This window comes from Canis lupus, chromosome 30 (genome assembly GCF_003254725.2).
Source record: "Canis lupus dingo isolate Sandy chromosome 30, ASM325472v2, whole genome shotgun sequence".
NCBI classification, from domain to species: Eukaryota; Metazoa; Chordata; class Mammalia; order Carnivora; family Canidae; genus Canis; species Canis lupus.
In genome coordinates this window covers 10,220,009-10,235,547 of record NC_064272.1, presented here as the reverse complement: position 1 = coordinate 10,235,547, position 15,539 = coordinate 10,220,009, and the positions used below count along the sequence as shown (strand labels likewise).

The following is a 15,539-nucleotide window of genomic DNA, read 5'->3' as shown; positions in this document are numbered from 1 at the left end:
ATCTCATTTAACACAAGCCATCCCATCCGGTAGCATTATTATTAGACGAGGAAACCAAGGCCAGGAGAGCATAACTTGTTCTAGTTTGCAGGGGCTTTCCACAACCGCACTGAGGTGGTCTGCCAAGAGTGTTGGCAGAAGCAGTGATAGTGGCAGGGGGTGGGGCCTCGAGTGAATTCAAGTTGGAAATTGCTGTGAGAAATGAGGCATCTTTCTGGCTTCGGTGAGACACTTACTCCTTTGGACTGTGTGTAATATTGCCTGTGGCCAAGGCACACACACTTAGGATTTGCACTAACTCCATCTCTCCTATGTTTCAGTTAACAGTATCACCAGCAATCTGTCCTTCTTACATTTTGATCAAAACCCACCAGAGAACAGCTTCCTGAGACTCACAGTCATGGCCACAGTAACACACTCTGCATCCAGCCTCAGCTGCTTTGCTCAGGAAGACATTGCCATTTGTAGACCACACCTTGCCATTGAGGTAGGCACCAACCTTTCCCCAAATCACTCTTGTTTGCTCCTGTTTCAGAAGGAATCAAGAGCCCCTCACACTTCAGGGTGAACAATTGTGTTGTAGGATTGCCAGAAAATACTATCTCGAGAGCTCCTTCTCTTGAAATAGATGGCTTCTTACATATGCTATTAAGGTTTACATCTTCCAACTTATTTTTTTGAAGTATTTTAAAAATCAGGGCCTCACCATTGCTGCCTCCATATTTTTTTTTTGCCTCCATATTTAGATGGCTAATACTAGCCTATATTTATTTAGAACTTTATATGTATGCCAATGAATTTTCACCTTTTCTTTTAATACAAAATCCTTATGAGGTGGAACTATTCTCATTATTCAGATGGGAATACAGTCCTAGAGATGATCATACTCATGATCATGAAAATGGGATGTCTTAGAAGCTTATGGCTCTTGATCTAGTCCTCTTTTCACATGTCTCCCCTGACCAAATGAATGCAATCTGGAATCAGCCCTAAAAGAGATTATATTAAAGTAAGGAGACACAGTGTTTGGTCTTTTATGTAAAAAGACAAAAGAGGTACAAAGTCACTATGAGGTAAGTGACGTAGGGGATTAATTTCAGCTGGTGGGTTTGAGGAATACTTAATAGGAGGAGGAGGCATTTATGCTGGGCCTTGAAAAATAGGTAAGCTTTAGTGCTGGGGTTGAGGAAGGCCATTGCAGGAAGAAGACTTAACAGGGAGTCCCAAAAGAGGGGAAGTCTGAGGGGGATGCTGGGATGTCACTTAGTCGAGGGAAGAACAGGTGAGGCTGGAAAAGGGGACTGGGGTCAGACCATGAAAGACTCTGAATGCCAACCAAAGCTGAATTCTAAGGACAATGGGAACCACTCCAAGGTTTCTAAGTGGAGGAGAGGCAACATCAGAGATGGCCATGGATTAACCAAGGTAAGGGTAAGAATAAGTGCAGGAAGACCAGATAGAGGACTAAAGAAGTCAGGTGTGGAGTTTGGGTCCAGATGGCAGAGACAGAAGAATAACTGAGGGGAGTACAGGGCGAGTGCTTGGGAGGGGAAGCAGTAACTGTGGCTCTGTGCTCTTGGCATCCGCTCCAGATTTTGCCTCTTCCCACAGATGCCAGAGACAGCAGAGCAGTATCAACTTCTTAGGGCTTCAGTTAGCCTCCATAACTTCCTAGACATTCCCATGAAGGACTGTGTGATCTCCATCTTTGGAAGGGGGCTCATTTACAGAGAGAGAAGGTACAGGTAAGAGACTATGAGCTTCTCATCTACCTGAAACATCTCAGCTGGTCAGTAAGGCAGTTGAGATGGGTCCCTACCCACGACTAATGCCTGTCTTTTTGCTGTGTCCATAGAGACAGGGAATAAACTCTTCTGAAGTTGAACTAAAGGATTAGGGCCTCTCTCATCCTGGTAGACAGGAGTGAGGGAGGCTATGTGCCCCCAAGGGCATCCACCTGACCCTGACCCTGATTGCTATTCCGATCATGCAGGGAGAGCCTGGGTATTGCTATAATTGCAGGCATGGAGGTTAGGTCTGAGTACTAGAGAATGTCACAGGTATTCTGCCTTCTGATATAGACAAAGAGCTGCATTCTACTAATGACTACTACAATATAAAATTTTGTTTAAATGTTTTTTATTCCTATTCCCTATTCCTACCACCACCCTTCATATTCTTTTGTTAGTATGTGCATCCTTTCATTAGCATGTGTAAAATGTGTCCTGTGCTTCATACGCCTGTATTTTTAATTTACGTAAATGATGTTATGTCTAATCCATTTTCCTTATTTTTTTAATTTTCCTTATTTTTAACTCAGAACTGTTTTTGAGATTCATCCACATATGTTAAGCCCATTGTTTCTGCAACATAATGCTTTATCCTGTACATCCCATACTTTCTACCACTCCATTCCACAGTGATGGGTACCCAGAGTGCCTCCAACTCTGGAACACAAATATTATTGCAATGAACATCCTCACACATCTTTTTTTTTTTTTAGATTTTCTTTATTTATTTGAGAGAGAGAGAAAAAACACAAGCAGGGGGAGAGGCAGAGGGAGAAGCAGACTCCCCATTAAGCAGAGCCTGACATGTGATGCAATTCCAGGAACCTGGGATCATGACCTGAGAGAAGGCAGGCACTTAACCGAGCCACCCAGGCACACCCTCACACATCTTACATAATAGTTTGAAACTCTGGCCGGGGAGGAAGGAGAGGTATGCTCAGGAATGGAATTACTATATCACAGAATATGACCTGGTTTGACTGGGTACTATCAGATTTGTTTGCAGAATGACTGCAGAAGTCCACATTTCCTCCAACACTAGAAGAGTTGCTATATTCCTACCATTTCTCCACTCTTGGCAATACTCAACTTCCTCTGTTTCCCCAGTCTAATAGTAATAAGGTATTATCTCATTATTGTTTTAATTTGCAACTCTTCATATTTTTATTAGCCTTTTCTGTTTCCTCCTCTGTTAAAGGTTTGTTCTTATCTTTGCCCTTTTTCCTTTTGGTGTTCCTGCCTTTTCTCTTTGTTGATTTGTAGGAGCTCCCTGTATGAGTCCCTTGTTGGTTTCAGATGTTGCAACTATCTTTCTTCATTATCTCTTCTTCCCTCATTGTGTCCATAGCACCCCTTGTTGAAAACACAGTGTACAGTTCAGAGCTCACGGTACCTACTCCTCAAATCCCTGGTAGTTGACTGGTTATTGAGTCACTGCCTCAGCCTTATGAAACCCAATGAGTCACTCTTGCCAATAAACTGAGAGGAGGGACTGCCAACATTTAACTATACTTTTGTGGTATCCCAGATCAACAGTAGGGGAAAGCTCCTCCAAGGAAATGTGCTCCTCCCTTTGTCAATGTAAGAAGGTCCATGGGCAGGCCAGGAGGTTACTGATAGAGTGCCAAACACCACCTGTTAGCATGCTGACAATTTCTGTATATATTCACTGTACCCTCACAGCACTTAGCAACAGGAGAGGTCCAAAACTACAGATTTTCCAAACATGCCTTGGTACTATTATCAAGAGTGGGACCAGACTGAAGTCATTGGTGATAAAATAACAGATGTAGCCTGGAAGCCCTCAGAATAGGATGTTTCTCTTCTTAACCATGCAGCTGCTCACCAGAGGGAGGCTCTTATCTTTCATGCCCTGAAAACCTCCTCTGTTTAAACACTAAGATACTTAAATGTTGATTTCTTCACAGTTCACCTCTTCGAGTAGGGAAGAGTCACTGGGACCAGTAAAGCAATGGGATAGAACCACCACCTGCTTTTTCCTTTATTTCAGATTAGCTACAGTGTGGCCCGGAAACATCTTGCACACCCAATTTCAGTTTACACCAACACAGGTGGGGTTCCAGAGGCTCATTGTGGAAATGGACTGCAATCTGTTCCAGAACCTAACCAACTACAGAAACGTCATCGTGGAAGCCTCTGAACTTCCTGCTTAAACCTCCATTAAGTATCTCATAATTAAAGTCTGAAGTTGATAACATGAACTTGGCCCACTAGAGAAATATGAAAACTATTACGTATATAGAATACCAGCCCTTGAAGAGAAAATAAAAGAACTAGACTCCTTTTGTACAAAGTTATATATATACATATATATATATATTTTTTTTTTTTTTGGTTTACATTACTTGTTGTTTTGACACTCTCTGACTTTAGTTCCTTCTCTTTCTGACTCTTATTACAAGTACAAAATGGCACTTGATAAGAGTAAATTAAAACTCATTTGACATAAGGAATTTCAACCCAAGTATACACTATTTGCTCAAAAGAATGACTGCTATAGCTGATTATACCTAAAAAGACCATGGAGACATCGGAAGGGCAGATGGGCTAAGTTACATCTATGCAAGGAAAAGGACTGGCATTAGATGTTGTGGAGACCCGCAGTACATGCATAAAACCCAAGTCAGGTCACCAGAATACACATCATACAGGTTTATCTTGCTTTCCAATATGTGATCTTCTAGACACATGCAAAATTATAATTAAGTGGTGATGGTTGTGCAAAAGGAAAAGGCCCTTAAACTGAAAAGGCCCTTAAAATTATATAACCTATTTTAATACACTTACAAAGTTTTGATTTATAAAAATTTTGTACTTACATTTGGAGAGACATGTAATATATAACAATAATACAAACATATGTAAGAAAAACAAATCTGCTCAATAAAGTGGACAAACCTAATATGTGAGCTCAATACCAAAAAAATAATTTTAGAAGCATGGATGCAATAATATTCAGAAGGACTTAATTATAAGAATAAGGATATTATATAACACACTGAAGCACTCAACGGGGCTTTGAAGTCATCTCTAAATAAATTAAAGTCAAGTGTTTTTGTTCTAAATTCAGTCCTGATCAGAATCAGATCTTTAGACCTATAAATCCAAATAAAGGCGATATGCTAGTCTGAATCCATTGTATTTCTGGTAGAAAGAAACTTTGGAAGAATACTTATTGAACTACCAGCAGGTCAGCATTTTATTAAGACTAACAACATGTTTTTTTTTTTTTTTTTTTTTTGACTAACAACATGTTTAACATCAAACAACACACTTTACTGCAAATAGGGAATGAGGCAGCTTCTGCAGGAATCTCTGAAATACCATTCAGGAACACAAACTCATGCAATTGCCTTTTTTATCTAGCACAGAAAAATATATCATACTCATACAGTTTATAAATAACTGCCAGTCTGGCCTAACCAATAATCTTTGGTAATAATGTCTCTGAACAAGTATAGACAGGAACTCCTTTTTGATCTAGAGAGCATTCTAGCTCTGTTTTAAAAGCAGACTTCAGAGGCTACCTGTGATAGTAAGGGAAGGAGAGAAAAGAATACAAATGAGCCTAAAAACTCACAATTCAAGTTCATTCTGAGTAAGTTCCTTGATTCTGTTCATGCAATGGTCAACAGCATTGATGAGTAAAGGGATCCAACTATCTTCTGGCTGTGGGGTCACATGACTCGCTCTGCAAGTGGAATGAGGAAAAAAGAGAGGTTAAATTTATACTGTCCAGGGAAAATCTACTCTCACCAGGGAGCATAGAGGAAAACTAGTAAGACAAGGCAAGTTTCTTTGTAGAATTTAAGCTGCTCTGCAACTGAAGTGGAAAGAAAACACCACACCCACCTTCTTCCACTTCTTGAAATGGGGCTTTGGGAATTGAGAATGACTGGATGGGCTTATTCTCAAAAAAGCTATTTGGAGAGAAGTCCTCGTACTCACTTAGTAATTTCAAGTGCCTTCTTTAAGACAGATACAAGTTTCGCAGACTAGAAAAGAAACAAAGAAGTTACTTACCCTGAGCCCTACATAAAAAGGGAAGGAGAGCTAACATATATTAAAAGACTCAAGTAATAAAAACCTATTAAAAACAAAAACCCTGAAGGAAACTTCCAAAACAAAAATTCTGATTGGATTAGAGTGGTAGGATTATAGGATTCTTCTCTCTTTACAAAATCTTATTAATATTATTGCTATAATATTTTTATAAGTTTAAAAAAGTTTTAGTACTTTAAAATTTAAAAAAACTAGAAAAAATCAGAATATAACCTGAATTTACCCCAACTGATGATAGCTCCAAATATATAGCTCAAACAGCTGTTACTTTAAAAAAAAAAATCTATGTACAGAATTTCAAGCATACCAATAACAAGATAACATGAAGGAATCGTATGCCACCAATATATTTTAAATTTTTAAATTTTATTTTTAAATTTTAAAATTTTTATTGGGGTAATTGACAAGGCATATTGCCAAATGTTATTTCTTAGGAAGTCAATTTCTAAAAAGTGAATGTGAAAAAAAAAGTTAACACCCGAAAGGATCCTATTCTACTTTAAAGTATTTACATACTGTAAAGATACATTTGATGAATTTAATTTCCACTACCTAATTTATCAAATATTTTTAGATTTGGTAATTCTGAATGTAAGATATAATAAGCCATTTGGCAGTTTTACCTCTTTTTCCAATAACTATACAGATAATCTGAGTCTCTAAAAATAAGAAAATAGAATTATCTCTAGCACAGAACCCAGGACTTGAAAGAATACGATTAAGATCAGATTTTTACAAAGAGTTTGACCCTCTAGTTAGATCATCCAGTAGGTTTATATTAGAACAGATTTTGTTTCTGGACACTATTTTTGCCCACACTAGAAATCAGAATAATGACTTTAGGTTAACAGGATCCTAAAGTATTGTGGTAATTCAGACTTTCTTTTCAAAGTAGCATTTTCTAAGGTCTTTGGGTTTTTCTAAGTGATTACCCAAGTTGTTACAGAAGAGAGTACTACCAGAACTCGTGGCTATTATAACTATAAATATTATAAATATTTATCGAACAGAAATACAGGTAAGAACTGTGACATTATCGTTGTACTCGCATCCAAGTGTAATAAATAAATATATTCCCTAGAGATTAAAGGAAATACTAGTGGCTAGTGAAATCCTACCAGTAGAGTCACTAGCTATTTCTTCAAAGTTGGTACTTACATTGATTCGCACAGTCAAGTGGCACATAGGTGGATATATGCTCAGAGCCAAATCATCCACACTAAGGGCAGAAAACAAAAATAATCATTAACAAAAAAAAGGAACAAAGCTCAACTGGGTAATTTCCAGTACACAATTAAGGAGTGACCAGTGAGGATATAACTGTCCCTTAAATTCCTATCAATTCCTTAAATTGGGCAACTAGAATCAATTCAACTGATATTTACTAAACATGTATAGACCCCATTTCACTAGGAAGCTGGGAGGAAAAAACTCCCTTGGCCCATATGATAGGACATGATTAATTCAGTTAAAAATGAGAGGATCTGGAGGTGTCTAGGTGGCTCAGTGGATTAGGCATCTGACTCTTGGTTTTGGCTCAGGTCATGATCTCTAAGGCCAGGCCAGAGATGGGAGATCGAGGCCCACCTCTCTGGGCTCAGTACTCAGCAGAGTCTGCTTCTCTAATCCCTCTCCTTCTGCCCCTCCCCTCTCCCCTGCTCAGTGCTTTTGGTGCTCTATTTTTTTTAAAAAAGGGAAAATCTGAAACCATCAATTTAATAACTGATGCAAATGGAGTTCATCCATGGAATGCCACTCAGGTGGGCACTACTTTACCCAAGTGATGAAATTTAGTGCCACCAATAATGGGAGAAACTTAACACTACATGCCTCTCCAATATGATACAATGAGAAACATAAAACACTCAAATATATGATATCCTTGCCAAAAAAATATTTAACTTGAATATAATCTATAATCATGACAAAGACAATCACATGAATCTTGAATTTGGGGTATTTTACAAAACAACTGACCTAGATTCTTTAAAAAGTAAATGTCAAAAAATACTAAAAAGGACAGGGACTGTTATAGTTGCAAGAGACAACCAAACCAGACGACTGCAAGAGATGACAATCAAATACAATGTAACACCATGATAGAACCCTGGATTAAAATTTTTAAAAAGCTATGAAATACATTTTAGAAATAAATGGAGGAAATTTGAATATTAAATATTATTGTCAACTAATATTCGATAAAGGAGGAAAGACTATCCATTGGAAGAAAGACAGTCTCTTCAATAAATGGTGCTGGGAAAATTGGACTTCCACATGCAGAAGAATGAAACTAGACCACTCTCTTTCACCATACACAAAGATAAACTCAAAATGGATGAAAGATCTAAATGTGAGACAAGATTCCATCAAAATCCTAGAGGACAACACAGGCAACACCCTTTTTGAACTCAGCCACAGTAAGTTCTTGCAAGATACATCCACGAAGGCAAAAGAAACAAAAGCAAAAATGAACTATTGGGACTTCATCAAGATAAGAAGCTTTTGCACAGCAAAGGATACAGTCAACAAAACTCAAAGACAACCTACAGAATGGGAGAAGATATTTGCAAATGACATATCAGATAAAGGGCTAGTTTCCAAGATCTATAAAGAACTTATCAAACTCAACACCAAAGAAACAAACAATCCAATCATGAAATGGGCAAAAGACATGAACAGAAATCTCACAGAGGAAGACATAGACATGGCCAACAAGCACATGAGAAAATGCTCTGCATCACTTGCCATCAGGGAAATACAAATCAAAACCACAATGAGATACCACCTCACACCAGTGAGAATGGGGAAAATTAACAAGGCAGGAAACAACAAATGTTGGAGAGGATGCGGAGAAAAGGGAACCCTCATACACTGTTGGTGGGAATGTGAACTGGTGCAGCCACTCTGGAAAACTGTGTGGAGGTTCCTCAAACAGTTAAAAATAGACCTGCCCTACGACCCAGCAATTGCACTGTTGGGGATTTACCCCAAAGATACAAATGCAATGAAACGCCGGGACACCTGCACCCCGATGTTTCTAGCAGCAATGGCCACAATAGCCAAACTGTGGAAGGAGCCTTGGTGTCCAACGAAAGATGAATGGATAAAGAAGATGTGGTTTATGTATACAATGGAATATTACTCAGCTATTAGAAATGACAAATACCCACCATTTGCTTCAACGTGGATGGAACTGGAGGGTATTATGCTGAGTGAAGTAAGTCAGTCGGAGAAGGACAAACATTATATGTTCTCATTCATTTGGGGAATATAAATAATAGTGAAAGGGAATATAAGGGAAGGGAGAAGAAATGTGTGGGAAATATCAGAAAGGGAGACAGAACGTAAAGACTGCTAACTCTGGGAAACGAACTAGGGGTGGTGGAAGGGGAGGAGGGCGGGGGGTGGGAGTGAATGGGTGATGGGCACTGGGGGTTATTCTGTATGTTAGTAAATTGAACACCAATAAAAAATAAATTAAAAAATAATAATAATAATAAAAATAGAAAAAATAAATAAATATTATTGTAATCAATGTTAAATTTCTTGGATGTAATAATAAGAATGTTCTTAGGAGATACATGCTGAACTATATATGGGTGACATGTCATTGATGTCTGCAACTTACTCTCAAATGGTTCAGGAGAAAAATAGCACATCTATCCATAGAGAAATAAGCCAATATTGGAAAAAAAAAATGTGAACAACAGGTGAATCTAGATGAAGGCTATATGGATGTTCACTGCAATACTTTTTCAACTTTCCTGTAGGTTGAAAATTTTCAAAAAACTGGGAAAAGCTTGGGGTGACAGCACAAGCTGATATTATATGCTGATGCTCACGTTTCAAGTGGGGATCCTGCTTACCTAGGACTGATCTCATCAGAAATATCCACAATGTCGTCCAGCTGGGCCACCTGATCCTTCTTACCATTCTCTGCCACTGAGATCCGGATTTTCTTCAGGCAGGCTTTGGATGCTCTCACCAGTGCAAGGCACGGGATTATGAGCTCTTGATCTTCTTCTGACCAATATAAGTCCCGATTGTTTGGATACCCCAACCCATCATTCTCTTCATCACCATTGTTGTCAGAGTTGTCCTCAGTGTCATTTAAGAGGCCACAGTATGGGTCACATTCTTCTACGGCCTAAGACATGCCAAAAAGAAAAAAAAAAAAAGAGCCTATTATACTTACAGCATCATATCTAAGCTATCCCAAAAACGTCAAGCCAGCTACCAACGGCCACCAATTTGAATCACTTCCTAAACTCCGTTCTTACTCTCCTAGCCCAGTAATGGACAGAGAGGAACGGTACTAAAACACACAGTGGCATGGGCTAGAAGATGGGAGTTGAAATCCAGGAGTGAGGATGGGATTTATTGAATCAATGCCCAGGGCATCTCCTTCCTTTATAGTCTCATCTATCATGGAGTTGTCCCCTCACCTGCTCCATTTCCTCATGTGCATCCTTCACAAAATCCACATTCTTCGTCAGCATTGAAAGGGCTGCAGCTTTGTTATCTATGAGTGAAAAATCAGAAGCACTAGAATTAGAGAAGAAACCTCAAAATTCTGTCAAGCCTGCAAATGACAACCAACAGTGTTCGCATTTGAGGAGAGTACCCAGGACAGTCAACAAGAGCGTGGTCTAAAGTAAAAGTTTTCTAACACCCATCCTCTGGGTACTCAGATAGGAGTTAAAAAGCTTTTCATCATTCACCACAAGAAGAAACAAAATGGTCCCTTGATGTTTCTCATTGTGGTCTTCTTGGACGAATACTGTTTTTGATCTAGCTGGCACTATCTCCTAAGTGCTTCAGTGTGTCCCATAATACTGCTCCTGGGGCAGGACCAGGAGAACAAACCACATCTGTTCAACTATATAGGGCTACAGAAAGAGGGCTAAAAAAAGTATAAGAACTAAAAACACTAAGAAAAAAATATTAACACTTCTCTTTTGATATTGGTGATAAACTCTATGTATTCCACTAAACTATAAAGTAAAATACTTACATGTCACAAAACTAGAAATGAGATATGAGAGAACTGTCTGCCTTGGCCAGCAGAGTCAATGGCCCGTTTCCAGTTCTTACCCACCTTTTGGTATTCGAGGTACCTGCTGGCATGCAGTCCAGACACTGTTGTAGGAAATAAGGTCACTGTTCTCTAGGCTGGAGAAAGGAAATCAATAAGGATATATCAATAACCAAGGTTCTTCTTTCCTAAAAAGCTCCTTCCTGCGAGTCATCATTCACAGCTGTTAGTAACTCTTGTTGAAATGAGGTTTTTTCCCCTCCCTGAAGCAAGGAATCCCATTAACTGACAACCCAAACTATGGCATCACTACCTCTGAGCTGGAGTTATGAAAAGCACATCCACAAGTTGAGCCATTCCATCTACGATGTCCAGAGTGGCGTTCCGTACCAGCTTTCTCAGGGTGATTCCTAAAGAAACCCAAAGACTAAGTAGCCTGGTCTTCTTTCCAGAAGTCACCATCTGCTTTCTCAAGAGTTTAAGCCCTTTAGAACTTGAGGTAACATGCACCCACATGCTTGAATTGCAGTGCCAACACAAAACTCAAGTCTTATGTATTTCCCCATATCATTTTCTTGTTCCTCCCACTGAGTGCTGAATGAGAAAGATCTGAAACAAAATCTTTCCATGACAGCATGTATATATTCATTAAGGTTAATGGTCTCTTGATAACTGTGGATGAAACACTTGAAGTTTAAACCATCTGTGACTAACCCTGAAGATCCAGGAGACACGTATTCATTTATAATTTTGGCACAATCATAATCAAAGCATTAATTTATGGGCAGGGACAGAGGTCATTTAACCTGTAAGGGAGCTCAGAAACAGGGTGGGATGTAATATGGGTGGAGGAGACTGGGGAGGCCCCTATAGATCCAGCATCCATAGTCGTTAGAATGAGTTAGAGATGGGGTAGCCAGTAAGAATTAAAAGCCTTACAGTCAGGCAAAGCAGGGAAGATGGTAATACAGCATCCATACCTTAGCATAAAGGCTTATTTACGGATGTCACTGATGTTATAGAATTACCCTTGAGTGCATTTTATGGGAGAAAGTTACATTACATGCTCAAATTGAGGAAAAGGTAAAAGTTTCAGGACAGAAGCTGTCATATTAGCAAAGATATACTCTATAACCAAACATTTCTGTATATACATTGGCTTACCTTGATCCTTGGGAAGTGAATAGTATACTGTAATGATTTCCTTGATGGCAGTATGGATTTGTTCACAGAACCTCTGGGTTTCCTATGAGGTGATGGGTCAATTTCAGAATAAAAAAAAAAAAGAAAGAGATTAGATTCATCAGCCCCCCCCCCAAAAAAAAAAGATTCATCAGCCCATCTACTGTAGAAGAGAGTAGACATCTGTACAGTATGATCTACAAACATTTTCTGTAGTCCTTTTAGTTAGGCTTTGTGCTATTCTTGCCGTATAGCCAAGAGTAGTTAGCTGGACATCAGAGAATGAGGTGACAACTCAAAAAAAGCATTAAGAAACAGGAGGAAATCTTATTGCTAATACTCTGTATCTTGAGATATTCATGATCTACTGTGAGGTATTCACTATATCTTAGACCAGGAGATGGCAACTGTGGCCTATGGGCCAAATTAGGTCCACTGCCAGTTTTTATAAATAAAGTGTTCCTGGCACACAGCCACACTCTTGTTTACATGTTACTTCCAACTGTGTTCACGCTACAAGGGCAAAGTTAACTAGTTCACCCATGAAGCCTAAAATGTTTACTATTTGGCTTTTTAGAGAAGAGTTTGCCAACCCTTAGACCATTAACCAGGTGTCTGATTTCTCTAACAGAATCACAATATACCTAAAGGTAATTAGCATAGAACCTATATTGCTCAATGTTGACTATTTTCCTTCCAAGTAGTCACTGGCTTTCTCCTATCTTCCTTGTCCTCACTTTCCTGCTAAATTCTAAGCCAGTGCTATGTAAAATGTGGTCCACAGATTGGTGCCAGTCTATGAACAGTTACCAGTCTAGGATGGAAGATAAGTACAGTGATTGAGAGTAACTGCTTAAAACTTTTTATGACAATGTAACATTGTTTCAACATCCAAAAACATTAAAACAAACAAACAAACAAAACAAACCATTTTTCAGTAGACTAACATGCTAAGATCCTAAGAAAGCAAATGGGATTCAAATACATATAACTCAAATAAAACTAAAACTTTTCACCTATGAGTGAACCCACTGTCCTGAGCATGTACAGAAAAATAATTCTATGCTGCTCCTCATAGTGTCCTACTAGCTGTGAATTTTAGCAACAAGTCCTAAGTATATTTGAAAGAAAGGATCAACAGATAAAAATAAGGTAATATTACTCCTTTTGAAATAAATATTGACTTTCTTAAGCAAAGCTTTTAAAATGCTCTCTAACAATTCATTTCTTATTTTCTTATCACAGTTCTCTGGGACCTATGCGGGGGGAGGGGGTAGGGAGAGCTTATTGTAGGTGCAGCAAAAGAATATTTTTTCCATTTTAAAACATCTGGATATATAGATTGAAAAAAGAATCAAACCACTGATTATTAAAACCAAATAAGGCAATGAATATGCCATTTTTAAAATAATCTTACTCTCAAATTAAGTATACCTAGTTCTGGAAAAATAGCATAAAGCATAGTCATAGCCAACATGTTTATTTTCATCAATTTTATAATAACTGGTTATTTAAAAATGCATAAATTCAGGGTGACTGGGTGGCTCAGTTGGTTAAGCATCTGCCTTCAACTAGGGTCATGATCTCGGGGTCCTGGGATCTGGCCCAGAATGGGGCTCCCTGCTCAGTGGGGAGTCTGCTTCTCCCTCTCCCTCTGCCCCTCCCCACCACTTGTGCTCTCTCTCAAATAAATCAATAAAATCTTTAAAAATAAATAAATAAAAATAAAAATGCATAAATTCTTGTTCCATCAATTCCACTTCTGATATACATATATACAAAGATTGTCTTAGGCAATTTACACAGCACTGTTTATAATAGTTACAAGTTGGAAAGAGCTTTAATGTCCACATAAAGTATCATTAAACAAATTATAGTTATATACACTCTATTGAATACCATGCAGCATTACAAAGAACTGAGCAACTTCATATGTACTGCTAAGAATCAATGTGCAAGCCATGTTGTTAATTGTTTTTTAAAGGAAGGTCCAGAAAAGTGTTTATAGTTTATAGTATCCTATCATTTGTGTAAAAAAGAAGCGGGCATATACACATGAGTGTGTATGTGCATCGAATATATATGGAATAATACAAAAGTAACTGGGGAGGAGAAATATAAATTTTTTAGCACACTTAACTTTGACATCTTCTGAATTTTATATTGTATATATATGTTACTGATTAAATATAAAAAGCAATTCAATACAAAAAGGATATTATGTAGCATAACAGAAAAGGTGTCATTTAGACATCATGGGCCCTAATTTAAATGCTAGTTCCACTCTTATTTACCTTAACCTGAGCCTCTAAGCCCGCTTACTCATCTGTCAGGTGGGAATTACGTATGTGAAAACACTTAGCAAATAGCGAGTGTTAAAAAAAATATTTATCAGAAAGGAAATAACCAGGATGAACTGCAGATTGAACCAATACCTATTTGAATGACCTGAGCACGGCATGCCAGGGGCTGACTGCCCTTGGCAACCTCGCACCCCTGCGAGGTGAGAACCGCAATCTTACTTGACAGGTGTGGAAAATTAACCCCCTGGCTTCAGTGTAAAGGGTGGAAAGAAAACGACTGGATCCCTAATGAACAACGAGGCAAGCACAAGGATTCCAGGAAAGTAAAGCCCACCTGCGGAGAGGGCAGTGGAACTCGAGAGAAGACTTCAGTCAGGGTCGTGGCTTCCCTCGACACGTTCTCTGCTGCCCGGTCTGAGGGATGACAGAGGGGAGGGGCCGTGTTGTCAGCGCCAAAAGGAGAAGCCTGCAGCTGCTGCATGGACTTTGGAGATGTCAGCCTCAAAAACACCTCCCCGGATCAGTGTTTCATATCCCAACCTCCGAAGTGCAAAGGACTGAGAGGATGCGGCGGGGGGAGGGGAGGGGGAAAGCGGGAGGGAAAGGGGTCGTCAGTACCCTGGAAGGGATGAGAAACAGAAGTCCCCAACAGGACAGGCACTCACTGAGTCTCCTCCAAAACGTCTCAGCATTAAACTCCTTGGTGGTCTCCCGGGCTTCGCCGACTGTAGCCGGTGTAGTACGTGGACCGGGGGTGGCAAAAGGAAGAGCACAGGTAAGCGGAGCCACCCCGGCCCCGCCCCCGCCCCCGCCGGCGCCCCCGCCGGCCTCGTCCCTAGCCGAGCCCGTCCCTGCCGTCACCAGCCCCCAAGGCGTCAGCTCACCCCGCACGCCAGGCAGGAGCAACCGCAGCTCCACTGCCAAGCGCCGGATCTGCTCCAAAGGCGGATCTAGGGTGGGGACTGCGGCTGTAGGTGCGGCTGTGCTCGCCATCTCAGGAGATCGCCAGGAACCTCCGGACGAGAGCGGCCGAGGCGGCTGCCAGGGCCGCACTGCAGTGGGCGCTCCGCTTCCGGCAGCCTCAGGTCCGGGTTCGTTTCCGGCAACAACTCGCCCGGCCCCGCCCCGGGGCCCCAGCCACGCCCG

General features: G+C 39.9%; 2 protein-coding genes across 3 annotated transcripts in view; one reads left to right on the top strand and one right to left on the bottom strand.

Moving 5' to 3' along the window:
• EPB42 (erythrocyte membrane protein band 4.2) overlaps window positions 1–5,052 on the top strand; it is a 20,519-nt gene extending 15,467 nt beyond the window's left edge. For both annotated transcript variants that reach the window (XM_049104325.1, XM_025473028.3), the window contains 3 exons: window positions 321–487; window positions 1,612–1,745; window positions 3,802–5,052. In XM_049104325.1, the coding sequence (XP_048960282.1) occupies window positions 321–487; window positions 1,612–1,745; window positions 3,802–3,964 (464 nt within the window). In that variant the 3' untranslated portion in view covers window positions 3,965–5,052. The remainder of the gene's footprint in view (window positions 1–320; window positions 488–1,611; window positions 1,746–3,801) is intronic.
• CCNDBP1 (cyclin D1 binding protein 1) lies at window positions 4,984–15,539 on the bottom strand. Its single transcript, XM_025473032.3, has 11 exons — window positions 15,278–15,539; window positions 15,059–15,118; window positions 14,728–14,807; window positions 12,073–12,154; window positions 11,222–11,318; window positions 10,972–11,045; window positions 10,319–10,395; window positions 9,740–10,020; window positions 7,032–7,092; window positions 5,760–5,806; window positions 4,984–5,502 (listed from the first exon to the last, which is right to left on the bottom strand). The coding sequence occupies exons 1-11, from the start codon at window positions 15,384–15,386 to the stop codon at window positions 5,388–5,390; spliced, it is 1,083 nt and encodes a 360-aa protein (XP_025328817.3). The 5' UTR covers window positions 15,387–15,539; the 3' UTR covers window positions 4,984–5,387.